The following is a 25,851-nucleotide window of genomic DNA, read 5'->3' on the forward strand; positions in this document are numbered from 1 at the left end:
CCGCTGCGCGCCCCCGGGGGCACGCATCGCGGCGATCGTTGTTGCGGGGTTTCAGTCTGACACCGTGCAACTACGATCTCGGTAAAGAGTCTCCGACGGAGACTCTTTACCACGTGATCAGCCGTGTCCAATCATGGCTGATCACAGTGTAAATGGGAAGAGCCGGTGATCGGCTTTCCCTCACTCGCGTCTGTCAGACGCGAGTAGAGGAGAGCCGATCGGCTGCTCCTCTGACAGGGGGGGTCTGTGCTGATCGATTATCAGCACAGCCCCCCCGAGGATGCCCACACTGGACCACCAGGGACGCCACCAGACCACCAGGGAAAAGATAATCCTCCCTAGACCACCAGGGATGCCAGTCAGCACAATGGATGCCAATCAGTGCCCATAATGGATGCCAATCAGTGCCCACAATGGGCATCACTGATTGGCATGCATTATTGTTTGGCACTGATTGGCATCCATTACTATAGTATAATACCAATGCCGCCTATGAGTGCCCACCTGTGCCGCCTATGAGTGCCCACCTGTGCCGCCTATCAGTGCCCACCTGTGCCGCCTATCAGTGCCCACCTGTGCCGCCTATCAGTGCCCACCCATGCCCATCTGTGCCACCTATCCATGCCCATCTGTGCCGCATATCCATGCCCATCTGTGCCGCCCATCCATGCCAATCCGTGCCAGCTATCAGTGCCAATTTGTGCCACCTATCAGTGTCCGTCCGTGTCGCCCATCCGTGTCGCCCATCAGTGCCGCTTATCAGTGCCACAAATCAGTGTCCATCAATGCCACCTCATCAGTGCCACTTCATTGGTGCCCATCAGTGCCGCCTTATCAGTGCCCATCAGTGTAGCCCCATCAGTGCCCATCAGTGAAGGAGAAAACGTACTTATTTACAAAGTTTTGAAACAAACAAAAAAAACATTTTTTTTTCAACATTTTCGGTATTTTTTTATTTGTAGCGCAAAAAATAAAAACCGTAGAGGTGATCAAATACCACCAAAAGAAAGCTCTATTTGTGGGAATAAAATGATAAAAATTTCATTTGGGTACAGTGTAGCATGACCGCGCAATTGTCATTCAAAGTGCGACAGCGCTGAAAGCTCAAAATTGGTCTGGGCAGGAAGGTGTTTAAGTGCCCTGTATTGAAGTGGTTGAAGTGGTTGTAAACCCTTATATACAGAATACTCAGTGAAGTGACTGGCCTCAGATGATACACAGAGATGAAACAAATTCTCTTGCATAAGTTGGACCTAAATATCTGCAGCCTTCTCTTCTCTACATCTGTTCAAATTGCCAAATTTACAAAGCTTGTCTGAGAATTCAGAAACAGAGGGGTGGAGAGCTGAAATTTCATTTTGCAGAACTCTGTGAGGAGAGCTCTGAGAGCTGATTGGAGGGATAGGCACACCCCTCTATCACACAGCACACTTGAATAGAACTGAGGTTGTCAGTCAGCTCTTGGTGTCAGGAAAACTTGTTAGAAGAGACTCCTGCTGATAGAGGAAGGAAGCAGCAGACAGAAATGACATGAAAAGCCCATTTACACCAGAAACTGCACATAATTAGGCATTTTTGACTGCATGTTTGCTTGATGTGCACTTCACGTGCTCTTGCCGCGCGCTTGGATTTGTTTTTGTAACACAGTCCATGCATTTGCAGTGCGAAAAATGCAGCATGCTCTACTTTTTTTAAACTGCGCTGAACTGCACTGCAATGATGTGAACTATGCCCATAGGATTACCTTGATTTTGGGCTATCTATGCAGAAGAAAAAAGGGAATGAGGGTGGGAAAATGGAACAGTTGCTGAAGCTGGCCATATATCTATTCCCAGGCTCAAGAATTGTGATGAATTGTCTCGGTACTAATAACAAACAATATAAGTGGTGTAAAAAAATGATCTATTACATATAAAAAACGCAATAAGCATATATTGATTGGTTTGCGCAAAAGTTATAGCGTCTGCATATTATGGGAAAGATTTATAGCATTTTTATGGCATTTTTTTATTCTTTTTTTTTTTTTTTACTAGCCAGGCAGGGGTGCCACACCCCCTAAAGGAGAAATTAAACAAAAAATATTAATTAAACCCACAAGTGCTTTTTTTTACCACTACTATTCCTTTATACTGGGACAAATGAGGAGGAAAGAGGGCCAAAGAGACTTTGTTCCAAATCAGAGACTGTCCCTCAAAATCAGGATGGAGCTATGCCTATGGCTAAGCCTTATTAAAGGCTTACCCATAGGTAAAATCATGCATGGAAGTTAACTTCCACTTTAAGGAAGGATTAATTTACTCACTTTGCAAAACAGATAGGCACTTGGGTGGATCTATATAGTTGGCTTGATGAGATTTGAACCATTATATGTCCCTTGGCATTAATGATACACATTAGTAAGGTGATATCAAATGTACCCAGCTGTCCAGAATGTTTTAAAATACTGTAGTATGTGTTTTTAAGATTTTGTATTAGTTAACAGACCTTTTGTGACAAGGAACTCCAGTCATTGTCTTATTATTTTTTGTAGTTTGATGAGAGTAACATTTTCTGATTGGTCTGTAGAAGTCCATAGGGCAGGGTGGTGTGTGCTGTATAAACTGTATGTAGCCTTAGCTACATATAGTATGCAGCGCTGTGTTCTGCCGGGGGGTGGGTACTTCCTGTCCCACTCCTGGAACAATATTGAGCTGGAGCTGCTTAGCCATTCAGAGGAAGTTTTGTGTTCTATAAATGAATAAAAATCTTCATCTAGTTGGCTGAGGCGCAGAGGGGGGCGGATGACGTTGTGTCCCTTTTCCAAGTGTGTTTATAAATGGTTCATACTTTTTCAGCAAGTAGTATAAGACAGCTTTATTTGGTGAACAGAACTTGGAATGCGGTTCCCTGGATCTGTCCCTCTTCACGCTGGTGCAAACTCTCCTGCTATCAAATTAGTTTCTATCAAATTCTCATTAAAGTGTAGCTATGTTTAAAATTTAAAACCATTCATTAATTTCCACATCACATTTCAATTATTTTTAGTGTTATTATTATTATTAATCTGTATGATCTTGTCGTTTGTAAACCTATTTTGTGAAGATTCCCACACTTTTTTTGTTGTTGAATTGTGACTATTCACTATGCCCTGTAAGAAAGGCACTGCTGTGTCACAGAACTCAAAGAACTACAGTGATGCCAAGTGAAATATTTTCAGGAGGCGGAGACAGTAATTGACTGCTTACAAGCAGCAAGGTACCATGGTATATGTAGTCTCTTTAGAAATCAAAAGCAAACAGCAGAGAAGCTGCAAAGTATGCAGGGAATCCAGAAAGCTGTGGAAAGAGATGGCTGGTAGACATGCAGTACCCACAACAGGAAAGAACAGCCTTCCCAGAAGAGTTGAAGGTGTTATAGCTGCAAAGGGTGGGCCAACTCCATATTGGACGCCAACAGACTAAGACTGGGATGCCATTAAAGTTCATGTGTGTGTAAAGGCAGACATCCCAATACTTTTGACAATATAGTGTATGTTATCTGTCTTGTGGAGAAAAAAAATATTTAAAAGGTACTTTATTTGGTGAAAGGCATTTAAAATGGCTTGCCGTTACATATAGACCTTTATATATAGTTATGTTACATACTTTTGTACACAGAATAAAAACTTTGTGGAATGTTTTCGTGTTTCTCTTTTTCTGTAAGAGAAGGTAGAAAAGGGAAGCGCCACCTAAGTGTAGTATTAGAGGATGCTTTAATGACACAATATAAGGTCACACCTACAGGAAAAGAGAGGTTAAAAAGGCTCATCTGTGTGTATAAGATGATCCATGGTGTGGATCACTTCTGGAAGTGCTCTCGGAAGTGATCGTATGACCTGAGATGTCACGTGTGCTCCACGCCAGCCTCAGCTTCTTCTTGACAGCCACAGGACGTTCCATAGGCCAGGAATCATCGATCCACAGCCCTGCTTCTCTGTGAGAAAACCGGAAGCTATACCACCGGATCCGGATCTGACGACCACACCATGGATCATCTTATACACACAGATTAGCCTGTTTAACCTTCTTTTCCTGTAAGTGTCACCTTATATTGTGTTATTAAAGCATCCTCTAATACTACACTTAGGTGGTGCTTCCTTTTTCTACCTTCTCTTGCCTACTACAGAGCCAGCTCTATGAGGAAAGCAACCGCCTTTTTGACCAGCCACAATATTTACCTGTTTAACCCCTGAACTGTCAGATACTTGCTCAACCTGCCATATTTAATGCTATGGACTAATTGCCTAGCTATCTAATATCCCAAGTATTGTATGCACTTCTTGGCGCCTACAGTTACCATTACCTCTTTCTGTCTCTTTTTCTGTAGAATGAAGAAGGAAGATGATGGCCTGACTATATTTGGAGTAGCAGAGAAGGATCAGGGAGCATACACCTGTGTGGCTAAAACAGAACTGGATCAGGACTTTGCAAAAGCATATCTCACTATACTGGGTAATTGCTTTTACTGAATGTGTTAGCCCACTTTAAAAGATAAAATCTGGATGTCTTGTAAGCTTATAGCTGTAAAGCAGGAGAACATCCTGAGTAAATATTTTTGTGTTTTAAAAATTTTGATATCTAATAATATACTATAAGCCATTTTGCAATTTACTGTTTGTTACTTTATAGCAAAAAAAGCCACACTAAAATAAAGTGAACAAACCTCAATAAACATTGATCAAACAACAATACAAATATTGTGATAAGATATGATTTAAATAGCACATAAAAAGTAGTAGTGTAAAAATTCTTCAAAGTATTATTCATTAAGGACTCAAACTCCAAAATCCGTAGAAGCTCTTTCAGTAACACCCCACCTCAGTTTACAGGGGTGCTTACCAGATCCTGTTGACCTCACTGGAGAGGTGAAACAAGCTTTAATAGTAACCCTCAGTGGGATAATGTAGATGAATATGCCCTCCTAGATTCAGATTCCCGCCACTTGTCTCCAGGCCAGCCGTATCAATTGCCACGAAAAAGAGTGAAACGATCCAATAGTGTAAAATTGCTTAATTTCTTTATTAAAATAGTTTAAAATTGCACTTACATACTGCTTTTAGTAATTTCACTTGTTAAAATTATCTCTTTGCTGAAAAAAAGGATCAATCCACTCGCACTTCCGGAGTCAGAAATAAAGAAATTAAGCAATTTTACTATTGGAGTGTTTCTCTCCCTATATATACCATGTTCTGTGGCAATTGATACGGCTGGCCTGCAGACAAGTGGCGGGAGTCTGGGACCCTAGGAGGTAGACATGTGCAATTTGTTTTGTTACAAATTAGTTTAACAAATTTAAAAAAATCTGTTAACTCGAAAATATCAGAATTAACGATAACGCATGAATTCAAATAATCGTAAATTCGAAGATTCTAAATCTAAAATTTCGGAAATTCGAAAATGAGAACGGAAATTCAAAAGAACAAAAATCAGAAAATTCAAAAACCCAAAAATCTGAAATAACTAACTAATAATAACTTACTGACTATTTAATTATAGGTATTGGAATTTTCTTTAAAATTTGGCTGTTAGAGAATGGAAGTTAACAAATTAATAATAATAAATAACAATAATAATAAAAACTTTTTTTATTATTATTATTATTATTAATTCATTCCGTTCCATTTGTTTAGATGCAACATTCGTTATTTTGGATAATTTGTAACGTTGGATAAATTTGTGTTCTTTATGTTGACTAACAGCCAAATTTTAAAGGAAATTCCAATTAATAGTTAGTTATTATTAGTTAGTTAGTTAATTATTATTTTGAATTTTTGGATTTTATTTCTTATTTTCGGATTTCTGAATTTTCACATTTCCGTATTTCGATCATAACGAATGACCCGAAAAATGAAAAAACAAACAAATGAAACGAAAACAAACACATTTTTCACCAGTGTACATGTCTACTAGAAGGGCATATTCATCTACACATTATCAGACTGAGGGTTACTATTAAAGCTTGTTTGACCTTTCTAGCGATAAAGGGTCAACAGGATCTAATAAGCACCCCTGTAAACTGAGGTGGTGGGTTTCACTGAAGGAGATTCTACAGATTTTTGTGTAGGAATCCTTACTGGATAATACTTTGAAGAATTTCCACACTACTACTTTTTCACATGGACGTTTTACGTTTTATTTTATTCATATCTCATCACAATATTTGTATTGTTGCTTGATCCAGGTTGAGGTTTGTTCACTTTATTTTTAACGAGCGTGACTTTTTTTGCTGTAATGGATTTTGGACTGTGGTTATATCACATGGTTTAGTCACTGCTGTTACTCACATATATTTAAAAGGTACCACTGACACCAGCGCAGTTTTTGAAGTATTTGTTACTGTTACTTACCTTTCCATTTCAGTCTTCACCTAATTAAAATTTTCTAAAAACCTGTCAAAAATTAAATCACATATGGCTAACTAACTATGACAAACATTACAACAGTGGTAGCATTGTGTACATTATTTTGTACAGAAGTCCCACAGAAATGTAATTTTCCACCTGTGTAATTGGTTGACTGCTTTTTGCGTTTGTTTTTCTCTTATTACAACTGGGACTCATGTTACAATACCAAACAAAACCTCCTGCTCAGCACTCAAGAGGTAGCAAGTGCCTACATTAAGTAGGGAGTGAATAGAATTCTTCTTACATTCTCCACAGAAATAGAAGCAGGTCCAACTGTGTACTAAAGTGTAAAAATCCTTGCATTTGTATATATGAGACCACAAAAGGAGTGTTTATTTTTCCCCACAAAACTGGTCTTAACTTAATAAAACGGAAAGCTAGTAATTGCCAGAAAATTGTTATTTTACTGCAAGCAACTGTGGCATGTTGGCGCTGCAAAAACTGGTAGTGGCCAAGCAGACTTCTATCTGAAAACCATGCAGCAGCTAAACAGCGTGACGTCAGTGAGCCCCACTCTCCTACTCTCTCGGTCTTACATCTTATAGCATGTAGTAGCCAAGAGACTAGCTTCAGTGACAAAAGTGAGTCAGTTTACCCACCCTATATCATTATTAGAGATGTGTTATAGTGGCAAAGTTCAGTGCACTGTCCACTGCTGGTCTTTCTTATGTTGATAGCTGCTTAACGGTTCCTAACCGTTAATATTATACTATACATTACAACCAACCATCATGAGGAGCTTTACCTAAGTTATAATACATGGATTTTTGCTACTATATACTAGAGCTGCACGATTCTGGCTAAAATGAGCATTACAATTTTTTGATCTAGCATAAAGATCCCAATTCTCTTACGATTCTTGTGGTGTAACATAATCTTTCACATTATACAAAAAAATTGGGCTAACTTTACTGTTTATGTTTTTTAATTCATTAAAGTGTATTTTTTGTCATAAAAAATTGTGTTTGAAAGAACACTGAATTCCTAGCAAAAAATACTGTTTTTAACTTGTAAGCAACAAGTGTCAGAAAAAGGTTTAGTCTCTAAGAGATTGTAAAGGCTTGTTTTTTTTTTTTTTTTTAAATAACATATTATACTTACCTCCTCTATGCAGTTGGATTTGCACAGAGCAGCCCCGACCCTCCTCTTCTCAGGTCCCTCTTCTGCTCTCCTGGCCCCTCCCTTTGGTGAGTGCCCCCTCAGCCAGCAGTTTGCTACAGGGGGCACCCTAGCCGAGTCAGAGCTCCATGTATCCATTCAGACACTGGCCCTGCCCCCTCTTTCCCCTGATTAGCTGACTGACTTTGATTGACAGCCAATGCTGTGTCTCAGCCAATCAGGAGGAGTGTCTGGGACAGATAAGACACTTGTGAACATTGCTACAGAGAGAAGGGGCTCAGGTAAGTAATTGGGGATGCTGGGGAGTCTGCTACACACAGAATGTGTTTATCTTAATGCAAAGAATGCATTAAGATAAAAACTTTCTATCTTTACAACTCCTTTCAGTAATTTTTTCATCTTTACTTCTATTAGATATTCTGCCCTTGTTGCTTTAACTTTGGATAGTAAAACTTTTTTTTTCTGCCAGTAAATACCTTATACAGCCAACTTCCTGTTTCTTGTCTGGTAAAAAGCCTAGGCTTATGACATCATACACAGCTCTTTCTCACTTTCGTGAGAGTTTGCGAGGAAGGGAGGGATGGACGAGTCATAAGAGAACCAATGAGAGCTGCAGAGCTAGAGGTGTGTGTCAGTGTAAATCCAAGAAGTGAACAGGCAGCAGCTTCAGCTGCCCACAGTTAAAATTGCTGCAGCCAGACTTAGTGGAGGGAGATTTCTGCAGCATATTTGGCAAGTACAGCGTCACTGTATATATAAAATAATATGCAAAGTGGTTGGAGGGAAGCTTTAGAATGGCAAGGATGTTTTTATTACAAATTTTGTGAGCAGACTTCAGTTCCTCTTTAAGTGGTTAAACTGACCTCATTTACAGGCCAAAGTTCATTCCTTTGATCTAAAAGAACTACAGACATACCCCACTTTTAAGTACACAATGGGGTTTATTTACTAAAGCTGGAAAGTGAAAAATCAGACTCCCTTCTGCATAGAAACCAATGAGCTTCTAACCCCAGCTTGTTCAATTAAGCTTTGGTAATAAAACCCGAAAGCTTATGGTTTATATGCAGAAGTAAGCCTGATTTTGCACTTTCCAGCCTTAGTAAATAAACCCCATTGTGTGCTTAAAAGTGGGGTATGCCTGTACATGTTGCAATGGGAGTTATTTACTAAAGGCAAATACACTTTACACTGCAAGTGCACTTGGAAGTAAAGTTGCTGTAGATCTGAGGGGGACATGCAAGGAAAATAAAAAAACAGAATTTTAGCTTGCACATGATTGGATGATAAAATCAGCAGAACTTCCACTCATTTCAGATCTACCCCTTAGATTTAGAGTGACTGCACTTCCAAGTGCGCTTTTAGTGCAAAGTGGATTTGCCTTTCGTAAATAACCCCCAATGTCTTCTCTGCCTAAGCGATCTTGTGATAAACTTGGCAGGCTGCCTATTTTTTTATTTATTTTTTGACAGCTGTGAGCAGAGAACGGCTCTGCACTGAATCAAGGAAATGCTGTTCTTAGATCGTGAGGGGGGTTGAATTGCGATCTCAATTCTTTAACGAGTAATCATGCAGCTCTACTATATACCCTTTAAATGTTCCTTAGATGCACATTGATGGGTAGAATATGTTTCTCCTTCTTTCCAAGTAAAATGTAGATTCTGGCATTTGCCTTAACATTAACACTCTATGTTTTTAACATATCCCTGTTGTTTCACAGAAACATCTTCCTCACCTACTAGTCATCTGACTACAATACTAAGAGGTAACCATTCCTTACTAACACTGTCAACCTTCTGGAAACTAGAAATTTTATTGTAATAACTAATGTTTACTACCATGGCATATACAGAATGTATAATTTGGCAATGTATACAATTCCAGTTTTCTAAGCTGAACTTATTATGGAGCAGAAGAAAATATATGAGTTTTTTTACAGCGATTATTTCCAAGATGCATGGGCTTCAAAACAAAACCAAAAACAAAATCCTTACCGCTTTGAAGGACTTGCTAACATACTGGGATCTGATTTACTATCCTGGAGCAGCCTACTGCTGCTCGGGTACATAACTGTCACATAGAAAACCCAGTCCCATCTGCAGGATGTGGCTGTTACCACACAGCTGAGTTGTCTGCTCCCCTGCCTGACACACACAATCTGACATGGATTCCAGGCTGGAGCAGTTTCCCTAAGCAGACTGAGAGTTTATAGAGCCCAGATTAGCCAGACTTGCTTTAGCTGGGCTTGTTAACCCAACCTCATCCAACCCAGCAAGCTCACTACACAGCAGAAAAAGAAAAACAGTCTCCATGCTGCCTGAACCTGGGACAAATATATCTCCTTGCCTGAACACAACCATCAGTTTTTCCTGGCCTCCTTGTCACATACCCCTACCCTTTTGTTGCAACTCTGGGGTTGGGACACAGGTTGAAAGGCATACCTGAACCCAGAAGAAGGTGGCTGTGTTTCAAATCCTAACACCTGGGAAGTATTTTATTGTAAAGCTAAATTCTTAAATCCACACACACACACCATGTTTCAGGATTGAATATTTAATATATATAGTAATTACTCGCTTTTGATATATAGACAAACCAGACCCACCCATGGATTTGGAACTGACAGATCTTGCCGAAAGAAGTGTTCGTCTTACGTGGATCCCAGGTGACGATAATAACAGTCCTACAACAGGTGAATACGCCCTTGGTGTTACATGCTAAGCGACTTTTCATATTTGGATGTACAGGCTTATTCAGTAAGGCAGTGCAAAAAACAATGATGATTTATAAAGAAAAGTAACCTAAAGCAATCAATCAGATTCCAAGTTAATGCAGTCAGATTATTAAAAAGGACCTATACTGTGGAAGCTGTGACAAAGAAACATCAAGGAAAGGGCCGAAGACTGGTCACTAGTATAGCCTGTAGATTCCCTGAAGCTGATCTTTTCCCCAGAAATGATTTAATATCCTTCAGCCTCAAACCTGCCGGCTCTGATGACTGGTGATAAATGAATAAACTGCTGCTTATTGGGGTGGCTGGTGGAGAGAATGATCAACAGGCAGCAGGAGAGGTGGTGGAACCACAGATTCACAGACACCAGCAGCATCATTGATGGGCAGCAAGAGAGATGCAGGAATAAGATCCTTAGTTTGAAGTAGGAGCAAGATCATTCTTTCACTACAGGTTCTCAGGCACATGTTCTTCTCTAGAAAGCCCTCAGTAGAACTAGAGTTACTAGGCTATCACAGTTATTTAAGAAGAAACCCTGAATTTATTAGGAATAGTAATCATTAGAAGCAGGGGTAAGTAGGATATGCCTTGGATAAGCTCACGCTGCAGACACAGGAATGTCTGCAGTACCTACACCCACTAGGCAATCCAAACGGGAGTTCGGCCCCCACTATCTTTGCCTGCAGCCTTCTGGGACATGTCACAGGTCTCACAATGCTGCAGGACCATTCACAATGTGCACAGTGGAAAGCCAGCTGTAAAGCCGCAAGGAGTCAAAGCTGGCTTCCCACAGTAAACATACCAGCTCCAGGGACCTAAATACTGGCTAAAAACTGCCCCGGCTGAGGAAAGCTTTGGCTCCTTGGACAGGTAAGTGTCCTTTTATTAACAGCACTTTAGCGCTGTTTTAGAGATGCTTCAGTGTGAAAGGGTTCTTACTATGGGGTAAAGACTAATGTTCTTAGGCTGCTTTCACACTGATCCGTTTTTCTTCTGAAGTATTACCATGAAATCCCGTGGAACTCTTCACACTGATCAGTCGTGGGTCCGCTGCATTTGAAAAAATCTTGTATGCCACATTTTTGGTGCATGTTGGTTTGGTAAAAAAAATAAAACGCACCTCCCCATTAAAATGAATGGAAACTGTATGAAAAACTCAACAGAAATGCACCTGCAGTTGTGTTTTTGGTGCGTTTTTTGAGTTATGTGTCTTTTTTTTACAGGTGCAAAGCACATCGGAAATGTAAAAACTTGGCAAAAACGCATTTTTTGCTGCGTTTTGCAATGAAGCAGTGTGAATATAGCCTTAATGCTTAGTGTTATTTCAGTTTTAAAATTGAAGATACATTTGAGTGGGTGATATCTTTTACACTAAAAAGTTACTCTTTAAATTGCTGAATACACTTGTTATTGTTCTTGGTTTGGGTAATTCAAACAATTTAAAGTCGGCTGTGAACCACTTGATGCAAAAAGTTGCATACTTCAAATTTATTTATGTTGCTTGTGCCATTTTTACTTTAGATATTTTTTTAACTGTCACGCATTTTTCTTAAACATTTTTTTTTTCTTCTGACAAAATATTCTTCATTTATCAGGTTTCATTGTACAGTTTGAAGAGGATCGTTATCAGCCAGGCACATGGCATAACCTTGCTTCTGTTCCTGGTAATGTAAACTCTGCTTTGCTTCGTCTCTCACCGTATGTCAACTACCAATTTCGGGTACTTGCAATAAATGATCTTGGAAGCAGCATGCCCAGCCCAACTTCTGAAAGATATCAGACCAATGGGGCACGTGAGTAACTTAAACTATTAAAAAACAAATTGATTATATTCAGTGTTTCCTGATTTCTTAAATAGTTTGAAAATGCAAAAATATGGTTAAAACAAAAAAAAAAGTCCTAGTAAAAAACAGCAGTAAAAACATAGTAACTGCAAAGAAAAGCATACCAAATTGTGGAATATTGAGTCCAATACTTTTCAGAACTCCAATTTTTCTTATTTAAAGCAGTATTTAACCCAAAACCAAAAATCTATTATATTGCAGCTTACTAATCATTAGATGTGATGGCTGCACCAGGTTCCTTTACTTTGACTTTTTATCCTCTGTTTTCACCTGGGGATCTAGCCAGTAACACAGCTCCTGCGTTAGTGAGAGACGACTCTGGAGGAATAAGAACAACCGCCACAGCAGACAGCAGCATTGTTAGTCTAATGCCGCATACACACTGGATGTTTGGAATTATGGTCGGAAAAAGCTCTGATGGTTTTCCCTAGGTAATTTCTCGAATTCCGGAATTCCCAACGGAATTCCGCTCAAGCTGTCTTGCCTACACACATTCACACCAAATTCCGACCTTCAAGAACGCAGTGACGTTCAACACTACGACGAGCCAAGAAGAAATCAAGTTCAATGTTTCCGAGCATGAGTCGAATTGTTTCTGAGCATGCGTAGGAATTTTGCGCGTTGGAATTGCTACAGACAATCGGAATTTCCGTCAGAAAAATTGAGAGAGAACATGCTCTCGAATTTTTGCTGCTGGGAATTCAGCCAGCTAAATTCCGATGGAGCCTACACATGGTCGCATTTTCCGATGAAAAGCTCTCATCGGTCTTTTGCTAGCCGAAATTCCGATTGTGTGTACGCGGGATAAGGGGGGAGGGGGGTGTTAAATGTATCATCAGATTTAGTTATACTAACAAATTGAAGCCAAACTCTAGCTCAAACTTTATTATCTGTTACAGCAGTCTTTTTTACTTTTAGGATTTTTCATAAATAAATAAAAGCTGATCATTGTCAGCACCCCTGCCAGTGTTAAATGGTTTGCCTAATCCATGTAAACTGTTAAATTTTAGTGGAGAGCTGGAACTAGTGAAAATCAGACTTGCTGGCTGGATCACCAGATGAAAATAGAAAAAAATCCTAAGAAGCGGTTCACACCACATGCAGTCCAGCGCATTTTGCATCAGAAACACATGGATAGTAGGTTATATGGTTTCCAATGGAATATTTCACACCATTGCAGTCACAGTACCATCCAGTTCCAGAAAAAAAGTAGAACGTGCTGCATTTTTTTATTTTTTCTCATTTTTAAACTGTACTGGAAAATGGTAAAACACATAAAACACACACTGGGAATGCACCTAAACCCACCAAAAAATGCACCTGTTGCACATGTCCCCATTTAGAGCCAGTTCACACCATAGAAATGCAGTCTGGTATGTTCCAGATGCTTTTCTGCATGCACGTTTTTGATGCATTTTTGGTGCGTTTTTGATGCTTTCTGTTTAATTTTTTCACATGTGTGCTCCAGTGCATTTTTAGTGCATTTGGGTGCATTCTGGTGCATTTTTGATGCGTTTTACTGTGTTCCAGTGCAGAACAAATGCAGCATGTTCTACTTTTTCTTTTGGAACTGGAACACACTGGAACTGACCGCACTGGTGTGAACTATTGATGCTATTGAAAACCATATAAGCTACTATCCATGCTTTTTCATTCCAAAAAAAAAAAAACGCACTGGACTGCATGTGGTGTGAACTGGCCCTTACGGTAAAGTAAAAAAAGTGGGGAAAACATGCTGTAAAGTTTTAAAAACACAATAGAAATGCATCAAAACTGCATCAAAAACACTCATGCAGAAATTCATCTAGAGCGCATCTGCACTGCGTTTCTATGCTGTGAACTGGCCCTAAAAAAGTAAACTAATACAGCAAAACATCCATTAATAAATGTTGACTTTTTGGTTTAACACTGATTTAACTTTGTAGCTTTTTCATTAAATTTATAATTAAATCCATGTATTAGCGAAAACATTTCCATGCTTATATAATCATTAACTATATAGAAAAAATATATACTTATTGTAATTTGTGTGGGTGTAGCACAACACTGCATTCCATGTTATGAAAATGTTGTGTACCTCATTGTCCAGCTAAAATACTAGGATTTATTTAGGATAAAACAAGTCCTAGCTTTTGTGGGAAGGTAATGAAGCCACGATAGTCAGAATTACTTTATCAGGGTTGTCAATATTACTGCACCACTCCATTTATCTTTTCGTTTGATCTTCATTACGATTTGACCCCGATTTGCCATTTCAGCCCCAGAAGTTAACCCAAGTGATGTCCGTGGAGCAGGCACTCGAAAAGACAACATGGAGATAACATGGACAGTGAGTATACTTAGTGCAAGTTTTTAACCATATACGTAGCTTTTGAGGCCAAAAGTAATCAAATGTCATTAAGCCTTTGCTTGTGTGTTTAGCAAAGATTAACGCAAAGCAGGGGCGGACTGACAACTCATGGGACCCCCAGGCAATCAGAGATTATGGGGCCACACAGTATACACACACACAGTATACAATCACACAGTATACACATACATGTTTCTATTGGCTGAGAAGGTACTGGAGAGGTGAGGCAGCTATAATCTTGGGATTTTTAGACCAAAAGTATGTCGGTAAGGGACATTTCAGAGACAGATGTAAAAAAAACAAAGATTTTTACATACTGTCCCTGGTTTTACTGAGGCTGGCAACCCTGATGGGGCCCCCTAGTGGCAAAGTGTACATATCTGCATGATAGATAGATTTAGCTATAATAATATGTGGGCTGACAACTGGAAGCACGTTTTTTGGATAGTTCTACCCTGTCCTGTCCTTTCCCCGAAGGTTTGGTCAGCTGAGGGCTGCCGCTGCAACTGATATTGGTAAACATTCTATTTACATGGGGAGAAGCAGAAGATGGATGTTCAGACTACTGCTCTCTAACTGACTGCTCCTGAAATCCCAGAAGTCCTCTTTCACTGTATAACATTTTAAGGCATTGCGTTACAATGATAACAGGGTGCTCCAGGCTGGGGGTTCCCCGCTGACAGTGGAAAGTAAAAAAAAAACAATTGCTGTCAATTAAAAGATGGGCAAAGAAATGGTGTGGAATCCCGCCAAATCCCATCCCTAAACCCTTCAGCCTTTTAAGGGAAACCCCAAAATGTAAAAAAAAATGGTGTGAGCCCCTTCCCCCACATCTATACCAGATGCTTATCTGAGCATGCAGCCTGACAGGAAAGGAAGGGGACAAGCGATTGCCCGCTCCCCTTCTGAACCATAGCAAGTCACATGCCCTCAACATGGGGGGGGTGCTTTTGAAAAAAGACATTAGGCATTTTTTGCCCAGTTTTTTATTTAAAAAGTACAAATAAAAAAAATGTGCCCCCAGTGTAGATCCATCGTCAATCTTGAACGCCAATGACAAGAGAGAAAAAAAAGTGTCCCACCGTTTGCCAGCTCCGCCGCCTCATAGTTCCTTGGGGCCACCCAGTGGCATCAATGGGTGATCTCGCCCCTTTGTGACATCATCGATCAGGGGCAGTCGATGGTGTCACAAGGGGGCAAGGTATTGCTCATGATTATTATTATTTTTTTTTAACCATTATTAGGGTCATTTCACGCAGACTCCACTTTGATCACTGAGCAGGCAGATGGCAGGTCCGTCTCCGCTCACTGTGCAGAGCAGAGACAGACAGAGTCACGCTCTCCCCTATGGGAAAATCAGGTGAAAATGGGCCGCCTGTCCATTTTTACCTAATCTTATCTGATCTGATACTCTAGATGGATAGAAAATAAGGTCACAATCCATCTGGAATCGGTTTGGATATTCATCTGGAATCGGTTTGGATAGTGGCGGGTGTCAGTGGACATATCACCGCTGACATCCGCTGCTCCATAGGAGTGAATGGGGTGTACGATCAGGTCCACTTGCAAAAACTGACAGGCAAACCTGATCAGACCGTCCGTGTGATAGGACCTTTTGTGTTCTGCTCTTATCTTTTACTACTATTTCATTATATTTATTTATTTCCTTTTTACATTCATATTTTTATACATTACTTTTACATACTCCAATGTTTATGAAACAAGCTACATTACATTGTAACTTATTATTGACTCATTGTTACAGTGGGGTTGATTTACTAAAATTGGAGAGTGCAAAATCTGGTTGAGCTCTGCATAGAAACCAGCTTCCAGGTTTTAGCCCAGGTTCACACTGAGCTGCGGGAATGAAGCCAATCGAGTTCAGCTGATCTCGCACAATTTCACTCCCGCATGTCAGTCCCGATTTTGGCTGCAATTTCACAGACATCTGTGCAGGTTTCTGCACAGATGTTAATGGAAATCGCACCCCGAAATCGCAAAAAGTAGTATCGAAACTACTTTTTGAAATCGGTGCGGTGCAGCAAGTTTAGGACAATTAGGACAGTGTCATTGCCGGCAATTACCGCCAATTTGACATGTGATTTGAAATGTTAAATCGCATGTCAGATCGCACCAATGTTTACCAGGGCTTATTGTCAAAGCCTAATTGAACAAGCTGAAGTTAGAAGCTGATTGGCTACCATGCACAGCTGCACCAGATTTTTCACTCTCCAGTTTTAGTAAATCAAGCCCATTGTGATTTATTACATTTGTTTTGAAGTCTAGAATCGTCTTTAGTCCTTTTCCATCATCTGAGCTTGCTTTAGGCACTAGAGACATTTAATCATCCTCCTGCACTCTGAGGAAATTACAAGTTGTCACAAAGCGTATCATTGAGGTTATCTATCAACAAATAAATATGTCTTCCTCACCACAAGATTGGTTAGGATTTTTGTTCCTACACGATCCACCACATCTCTATATTACCTTACCCTTTGTGACACTAGACACTTTTAGGGTTTTTCTGACCATGGTGAAAACTTCTCCTGGACCTCAGACTGCATTCTCAGTATAATATAATGGAAGACAGTTGGTATACCTCTATTGTTACTAATATTTTATCTACAGTTAATGCAAGTGTATACTTTATTTTTATACCTAAAAAGGTGAAGCAATAGTTTAGATTTTATTTTTTTATATCCATAAGTTATTGTCGTTAATATTTTGCAAGTCTAACAATCACATACAATTTGCATTAAGCAACACTTACCGATGTCAGTTTCTGATACACGTAGAGTCTCATAAATTTTATCACCAATCATGTCTTCTTTCGAAAATTGAAGTAACTTGTTAAATGTTGATTCAGTTATCTCGCCAGCCTGGGGCAGCCCTGTTTATAACTGCATTTCACTAACATCTGACAACACTCTTTATAACTGGATTTCATATACCACAAATAAATAGATTGATCAAGGGTTTTATCATTTTTTTCTGCTTACCTCAGTTGTAATTCTTCTTTTTTTCAATATTTAATGCTACAATAAAAAGTAGAAAGAGCAAATCACTGCTGTGCTTCATTTTCATTTTAAAATAATTTATACAACTTTTTCTTATATTCAACCACCAAAGGTCACCTCTCTTAAAAATGTATTAGGCTTTATATTATAACAACCACTTGACAGGTAGATATAAGTGTATATAGCCACTCAAAACCTTTTTCTTAGTTATTGATAAAGCTAGAAAGTGTAAGAACCCCTCTCAGATTAGAAACTCTGTCAAGAGCCTTGTTGTCCTTACGTTCTGTCCTGTTGATATTTTATCACACAGCAACACAGACAGAAGAAGAATATGATTTAGTACAGTAGGGACCTCCTAGTATAACCCCTGTTAGATATGTATTTCTGTTTGGATCACTGTTGCAAATACTCTAAATCCCTAAACTGGATTGTGTATTTCTTATACTGTTCTTGCTATTCTGTGTTTATACAATATTTAGGAATATTCTACAGCATTTCCATATAAGAAACATTTTGTCTATGAGCAAAGAACATTATGGGTTTGGTACCCTTTAATGATAGGAGAGTAAAGCCCCATACACACTATCAGTTTTTCTGCTGAGTTTTTCCTTCAGATTTACCAAAACCATATAATGTGAGGTCAAACCTTATGAGTTTCAATTTGTATGCAATCAGGCAGGCCCTTGCACTACATGGTTTTGGTAAATGTGAAGGAAAAACTTAGCAGAAAAACTGATGTATGGGGCTTAAGTGTGTATGGGGCTTAAGAGTCCAATTTAACGTTGCTAGTAAGACAAGCTCAATCGTTTTTACATGGACACTACATTTATATTTGTGTATTATTTTTCTTTACGACCAACAGCCACTGAACTCCACGCAGGCATACGGGCCAAACTTGCGATACAATGTAAAATGGCGACAACGTCAGTCAGGAGAAGCCTGGAATAATGTCACTGTTTGGAATAACAGGCATGTTGTCTGGAACACCCCAGTGTACACACCTTATGAGATAAGAGTACAGGCAGAAAATGAGTATGGCAGAGCTCCAGATCCGAACACTGTCATTGGATACTCAGGAGAAGACTGTAAGTACTAGTAGACACAGTAACATAAAAAGTTTTACTTACTCTGATATAGTGTACTCCTTATGTTGCTGTATAATTGCCTGCAAAGTATAAGGGCTATGTAGATATCAAGAAGTCAAATGCAGTATGCTTTCGGGTACTTCTGCTTTGCTGTGCAAGGCAAATGAGTTGCATTAATTTGCCTTGCAATTTCTGAGAGCGTTTTTTGAAGCTGCTCTTAACCTGCATTGGACTGTTTCTGCACTGCATTAAGCTGTTTTTTGTTGCTTTTCTATTCACATTGACTTCTGTGGGGAAGGCGATCAGATCAGACACCAAAAAAGTCTGAATATTTACATTAAAGCTAAACCCTAGTCAGATATTAAGAACCCCAATTAATACAGTCATTAACAGGTAATTTAATGTATTTTAAATGAGCTAGTGCTTTGTTTTATAAATTAATCTCCTGTAATTACTTCATCTGAATACTGCTGAAGTTTCGTTGACAATTCAGAAAGATAAGGGTATATTTTGGCCAAGTGTTCTTGACCAAACTGCTGCAGTGGTGATTTAGGATTTTGCTGTGCTTCATATAAGGGAAGTATCATAGGACAGGTGGCACAGAATCTGTATTCAGTTTTGTGTTTAGAGGCTTGCCTCTGCTTTAGCTTTATTGTCAAGCATTTTCCACCATCATTTCTATTTGACTGGTTAGCTGTTAAAGTAAATCTGTTACATGCAAGAACACAAAATGATGTTATACAGTAGACTGTAAAAAATAACTTTCATATAACATTGAAATCTATACTGCGATTATGAAGTGCATAAAATAGCAGATCCAGCTTCTTTTGGTTATCCTCAACACTGCTCTATCTGGATTATTTTTTAGTACATTGTGTTATTGTCTTTATGATTGGTTTAATTTGTGAGTTTCCTCCAAAAGCATTAGCTGAAACCTAAAGCAGGGCTCCACCCAAAAGGGGAAGCTCTGCTTTTCTTTTCTTTTACATTTTTTGGGTTGGGGGGGCTGGAGCTCCTCTAAAGTGTAACTAAAGACAACACCTGATTTCGTTTTTTATAGATTAGCGAGGGATTACAATACCTGTCAGCTTTTATTACTATCTGGGTCCCCATTTTGTCCTGTTTACTGTTTTTATCAGAAGTAAAAATAAAATAAAATCAAAAATTATGGACACCAAAACAATAATAGAGGCAAAGTCTTCTGGTGACACCCTAGGATTCCTTCATTTTGGAGGATTTCTTCTCACTTCTTGTTTTGGCTATGAGACAGGAAGTAAAGCACAGATGGCAACTAAAAATGAGCAGGGGCTTTCTTGTTAAAAAAATAAATAAAAAAAATGAACAGGGGTTATAACCCTCCTTTACTTTATTCAAAATGGTTGTAAACCTAGTTGCACCACTTTTACCTACAGGTAAGCCTTATTATAGGCTTACCTGTAGGTACTGGAAATATCTCCTAAACCTGAGATACTTACCATATACGCTTGTGCCGACATCGCATTGCGCACTGAAGAAAGGGCACGTTTCTAAGGGGTTTGTGCCGAAGTCCACAGCTCTGTGACTGCGATGCATACTATCCCATTATGCTTTTGCTTTGCAGGGGAAAAAAGAGGAAGTAAAACCCATCAGGGTTTACTTCCTCTTTAAGCACCCTTAAAAAAAAGGGGGGGTTTTACAGTAAGTATTGGTGGTTCCAATAGTAACAGTCGTGGAAAATACCTACACAATGATTTTTGGCATACCCACTTGCAGTCTCCACCAAGGGATGTGTGTGCAGGTGCACAATTGTGAGACTGCTGTCACCTTAGGGTTAATTTTTACCTAAAGCTGGAGAGTTCAAAATTTGGTGCAGCTCTGCATAGAAACCAATCAGCTTCCAGTTTTTTTTCTATTTGTCAAAGCTTAATTAGCAAGCTAAAGTTAAAAGCTGATTGGCTACCATGCACTAGATTTTGCACTCTCCAGTTTTAGTAAATCAAGCCCCTTGTAACAGTAAGTGCTTAAAACAGCACCTTCAAGACAGGATCATCAGGTAAAAACGGAAGACATAAAACATTATAAAACAACTTTTGAAATCATATAAACGCATTTGGGTATTTTGTTTAGGTTGAATTTAAACGTAAAGTCTGTTTAATGGATACAATGAGGTTAGGAATCAGTATGTGTTAATTACCTTTTTTGGGTGTGATAAATTAACTTTCCGGTGGCAATAAGTGTAAAATATATGTGGCAAAGGGTATTTCTGCCAACGTTTGCACTGAATTCTTCTGCTCCAAAATCATCCAAATCCATTTTGAGAAGTCAAAAAGTATAGGAAAAAAACTGTATGGAGACAGATATTTAACACAGCTAGACTAAAGCTGAAGCGTAATTAAAGACTTTGATGATGATGTGAAATGCCTGTTAAATGTTTGCTGAATGTAATTGTAGTTTGAGTGCATTTAGAGACCATTCACGCTTTTGCAGTACATGTGTTACGCTCATTGGTGCAGTGTGGTGTCATTCATTCTTATCACTCACACACACCTTGCTGACAGATTAGAATGGATTGTTTTTGGGTGCGTTGGTGCATTAGAAAGGCAGTTCAAATAAATGCAATGCAAAGCAATGTACCATAACAAGCATTAATGTGTGAATGGGCCCTACATGCAGTAACTGAGATTGAAATTTCCTGTCACCAAAAAAGTTTTGGTTGTAATCCTAAAAAAAATTATCCTGATCCTTTACAGCAGAATACAAGGCATAGTGCTTGTGCTCTGTTATTTGCCCCTCTCTATGTTCTAAAAAAAAACTGGTTGATCCTGCCAGTTTCTATGTCCCCCTGTCTACAGTAATCATGGCTGCTGATCCCTGATTACCGTGGTCAGGATACGTGCCTTCGTCCCGCTGCTCTCCCCCCTGCTTATCATCTCAGGAGTCTGTGTTAGCCATCTCCTCCCCACCCTTTTGGCTGCTATAGCTGTTTAAAATTACTAGTGCAAACTCACGTAATTCTTTTTCTTACATGGAGATCTAATTTGCAGTATCTGTGTTTTTTTGTAAATGATTCAGCAGGAGGTCATGTGAGCACTCTCTGGCGCTGTAAATAAGGTATTTTGTGGAATTATTTTTAAAAAAACACATATACTGCACATTGGATCTCCATTTAAGAAAGAATTACATGTTTTTTCATAAGTGAAGTAACAACCACTTTAAATGTATTTTTTTTTAATACCAATCTTTATAAATAAAGCTATTGATAAGTAATGAAGAGTGCTGAGGGTGCCTTAAAAATAATCAGAACATAAATAGCCAACACCCCATTTCAATTTACAGTGAATCAAGCTGGAGAGAAGAAAGTTTGAGGGCTCTAAGTGATCCTATTACCACAGGTTTTGTCTGTAAGCATTAAATTGTTAATATCTGTTTATAGATAATAGTTAATATAGATATGTATAGATAATACATAGCTTGGTATAGCGTCATACGTTTTAGTAAAAAGGTAGCTGCATTTGAAAAACATATTTCAATAAAAACGTAAGCATAATAAACATTTTTGTTTGATACCAGTCTAATTGAGAAGTAAATATGGAGGAGCAGGAAGAACCAGTACAACAAACAATTGAGGATAATTTTCTATAGGACTGGAACTATTTTATGGTTAGCTTTGTTTAAAGCTTTTCTTTGCCCTCAGATCCTAAGGCTGCACCCTCTGACATTAAATTGAGGGTCATGAACAGCACTGCCATCTCCCTTCAGTGGAGTCGTGTGACCCCTGCTTCTATCCAAGGAAGCCTTGTGGAATACAGAGTGAGCAGAACCTCCATGTACTACTTATAACACTCCACTGATATCTAAATAACACGAATATGGAAAAAACAACCTTATTAATTTTAAACAATGTGATCCAGTTACCAGCTAACCAATGTTGAATTGATAAATAATCTATAAGACAATATTACAATATTGTATTTGCTCTTATACCATGTGAGCCATGTCTAACCACTGTGCAGTACCAAGGATGTGACTGCTGTTTATTCAAAATCCAAAATGGTGCTAACCAGTGAACCCTTGACTGTCCTAACTCCCTGAGAACCCAATCAACTTCCCACTAATATTAAAATGTTAGCTCTTAAATTATTGAGTTGTGTATCTTGAAGGCCTATTACTGGAGGGAGAGTAGTTTGCTGAGGGGACACTGGGTCTCTCGAAAGAAGTTACAGCAGAGTTTTATTGGAGATCGCGTGCGGGGGATTGTGTCATTCCTGATACCTTACAGCAACTACAAATTATACATGGTAGCAGTGAATGGACGAGGGGATGGCCCGAAGAGTGATATTAAAGAGTTTACTACACCAGAGGGTGGTAAGTTTTTCCATATAATATGCAGAATTACATGTTGTTAAGTGTACACATGGGATCCCTTATTTGTTATCTAATGCTGATAAATGTAAGAGCTTCTATTCTTTTTACAGATATGCGCAAAAGGTTAATTATGGTTTTATTTTAAAAAATATTGCATTCCAAAATGTAAGATATATATATATATATAGAGAGAGAGAGAGAGAGAGAGAGAGAGAGAGAGATAAAACAATTGTGCTCATAAGTTTACATACCCTGGCAGAATTTATGTTTCCTTGGCCATTTTTCAGAGAGTATGAATGATAACACAAAAACTTTTCTTTCACTCATGGTTAGTTTGGCTGAAGCCATTTATTATCAATCTACTGTGTTTACTCCTTTTAAATCATAATGGCAACAGAAACTACCCAAATGACCCTGATCAAATGTTTATCCCAGTTAATACTGTACTGGGTATTGCCTCCATTAACATCAATGACAGCTTGAAGTCTTTTGTGGTATTTGTCGATGAGTCTCTTTATCTTCTCAGATGGTAAAACTGCCCATTGCTCTTGGCAAAAAAAGCCTCCAGTTCCTGTAAATTCTTGGGCTGTCTTGCAGTGGCGGCTGGTGCTCCAAATTTTTTTGGAGGGGGGCGCAAACAAACTAAAAAATTCTGAAAAATACTTTAAAAAAAACATCAATTGCAGCCTCACTGTGCCCATCAAATGCAGCCTCACTGTGCACATCAAAGGCAGCCACTGTGCCCATCAAATACAGCCACTTTTCCATCAAATGCAACCCCTTTGCCCATCATATGCAGCCACTGTGCCCACCAAATACAGTCACTGTGCCATTCATATGCAACCACTGTGTCCACCGACTCCCACACTTGTGGGGCTTATGGCTCTGGCAGCACCCCCAACCCCCCACCCCCCCGCGGCTCTGGCAGACCCCCTGGCACTTACCGCCAGGCAGCAGCTCCTCTCCAAGTTTACCAGAATGACGGGGACCTCCTCTTCATTGTATGTCTCCTCCGCTCCTCTTCCTAAGTGCCAGGCATCCAACAGGGTGGCCTGGCGCTTTGGCCAATCAGGAAACAGGACTGAAGCCCTGCCTCCTGATTGGTGGGGAGGAAAGTTAGTGTGAAAATAGCAATTTTTTTTTCGCTATCATCACACAATTGGGTGGGATCAGGGTGCGCTCTCTGCGCTCAAGCCCATCCTGTTTTTAAGTCTACAGGCATACCCCACTTTTAAGTACACAATGGGGTTTATTCACTAAAGCTGGAAAGTGCAAAATCAGGCTCACTTCTGCATAGAAACCAATGAGCTTCCAGGTTTTATTACCAAAGCTTAATTGAACAAGCTGGGCTTAGAAGCTCATTGGTTTCTATGCAGAAGCAAGCCTAATTTTACACTTTCCAGCTTTAGTAAATAAACCCCATTGTGTACTTAAAAGTGGGGTATGCCTGTATTAGAGCCTCTGGCTCTAATCGGGGGCTTCAAAAAGAACCACCCCCACCCTTCGCCTGTGTCTGGCATCCTGAAAGGGTCAGAGTGCATGGAAGGGGGGGCGTTTGAGGTCTCCCCAGAGTGGCTCAATGATATTGAGGTCAGAAGATGGAGATGGCCTCTCCAGAACCGTCAATTTATTCTGCTGTAGCCAATGACAGGTCGACTTGGCTTTGTGCTTTGGATCATTGTCATGTTGGAATGTCCAAGTACGTCCCTTGCGCATCTTCCTGGCTGATGAATGCAAATGTTCCTCCAGTATTTTTTGATAACATACTACATTCATCTTGCCAACAATTTTGAACAAATTTCCTGTGCCTTTGTAGCTCACACACTCCCAAAATATCAGCGATCCACCTCCATACCTTTCATCATAGGCCTTGTTGACTCCTCTCCAAATGTAGCATTTATGGTTGTGACCAAAAAGCAAAATTTTGATCTCATCACTCCAAATGACTTTGTGCCAGAAGGTTTGAGGCTTGTCTCTGTGCTTTTTGGTGTATTGTAAGTGGGATACCTTGTGGCATTTGCGTAGTAATCGCTTTCTTGTGGCAACTAGACCATGCAGCCCATCTTTCTTCAAGTGCCTCCTTATTGTGCATCTTGAAAGAGCCACACCACATGTTTTCAGAGAGTCCTGTATTTTACCTGAAGTTATTTGTGGGTTTTTCTTTGCATCCCGAACAATTTTCCTGGCAGTTGTGGCTGAAATTTTAGTTGGTCTACCTGACCGTGGTTTGTTTTCAGCAGAAACCCTAATTTTTCACTTCTTGATTAGATTTTGAACACCGCTGATTGGCATTCTCAATTCCTTGGATATCTTTTTATATCCCTTTCCTGTTTTATATAATTCAACTACCTTTTCCCGCAGATCCTTTGAAAAAATTATTTTGCTTTCCCCATGTCTCAGAATCCAGAAACATCAGTGCAGCACTGGATGAAAGATGCAAGGGCCTGTCAGGAGTCCAGAAAGGCATTGACTTTTTATACACACACACTAATTACAAGCAAACAGATCACAGGTAAGGATGGTTACCATTCAAACCCCTTTGTGTCAACTTGTGTGCATGTTTTCAGGCCAAAATCACCAGGGTGTGTAAACTTTTGATCAGGGTCATTTGGGTAGCTTCTGTTGCCATTACGATTTAAATAGAGTAAACACAGTTGATTGATAATAAATGTCTTCACCCAAACACTAACCATGAGTGAAAGAAATGTTTTTGTGTTATCATTCATAGTCTCTGGAAAATGGCCAAGAAATCATAAATTCTGCCAGGGTGTGTAAACTTATGAGCACAATTATAGATATATCTATATCTGGATATAGATATAACTATATCTATAATATATATATATATATATATATATATATATATATATATACACACTGCCTTGCAAACATATTGACCCCCTTGGCTTTTTACCTATTTTGTTACATTACAGTCTAAGTTGG

The 25,851-nt window shown here is 39.3% G+C and overlaps 1 protein-coding gene across 19 annotated transcripts in view; it reads left to right on the plus strand.

Annotated features, from left to right (window-relative positions):
* The window catches only part of NFASC (neurofascin), a 259,426-nt gene that overhangs the window by 172,977 nt on the left and 60,598 nt on the right, over nt 1-25,851 (plus strand). For 10 of the 19 annotated variants that reach the window (XR_013274473.1, XM_077481264.1, XM_077481260.1 and 7 more), the window contains 8 exons: nt 4,345-4,469; nt 9,258-9,302; nt 10,128-10,229; nt 11,864-12,061; nt 14,371-14,441; nt 18,342-18,564; nt 22,238-22,353; nt 22,704-22,908. Coding sequence is in view for 18 of the 19 variants with exons in the window: in XM_077481264.1 (XP_077337390.1) it covers nt 4,345-4,469; nt 9,258-9,302; nt 10,128-10,229; nt 11,864-12,061; nt 14,371-14,441; nt 18,342-18,564; nt 22,238-22,353; nt 22,704-22,908 (1,085 nt within the window). In the remaining variant the exon portion in view is untranslated. The remainder of the gene's footprint in view (nt 1-4,344; nt 4,470-9,257; nt 9,303-10,127; nt 10,230-11,863; nt 12,062-14,370; nt 14,442-18,341; nt 18,565-22,237; nt 22,354-22,703; nt 22,909-25,851) is intronic. The other 9 variants (XM_077481262.1, XM_077481272.1, XM_077481273.1 and 6 more) reach the window with 3 other exon arrangements.

Source organism: Lithobates pipiens, unplaced genomic scaffold (genome assembly GCF_037356315.1).
Source record: "Lithobates pipiens isolate NorthernLeopardFrog02 unplaced genomic scaffold, aLitPip1_a1.2 Scaffold_16, whole genome shotgun sequence".
NCBI lineage: Eukaryota > Metazoa > Chordata > Amphibia > Anura > Ranidae > Lithobates > Lithobates pipiens.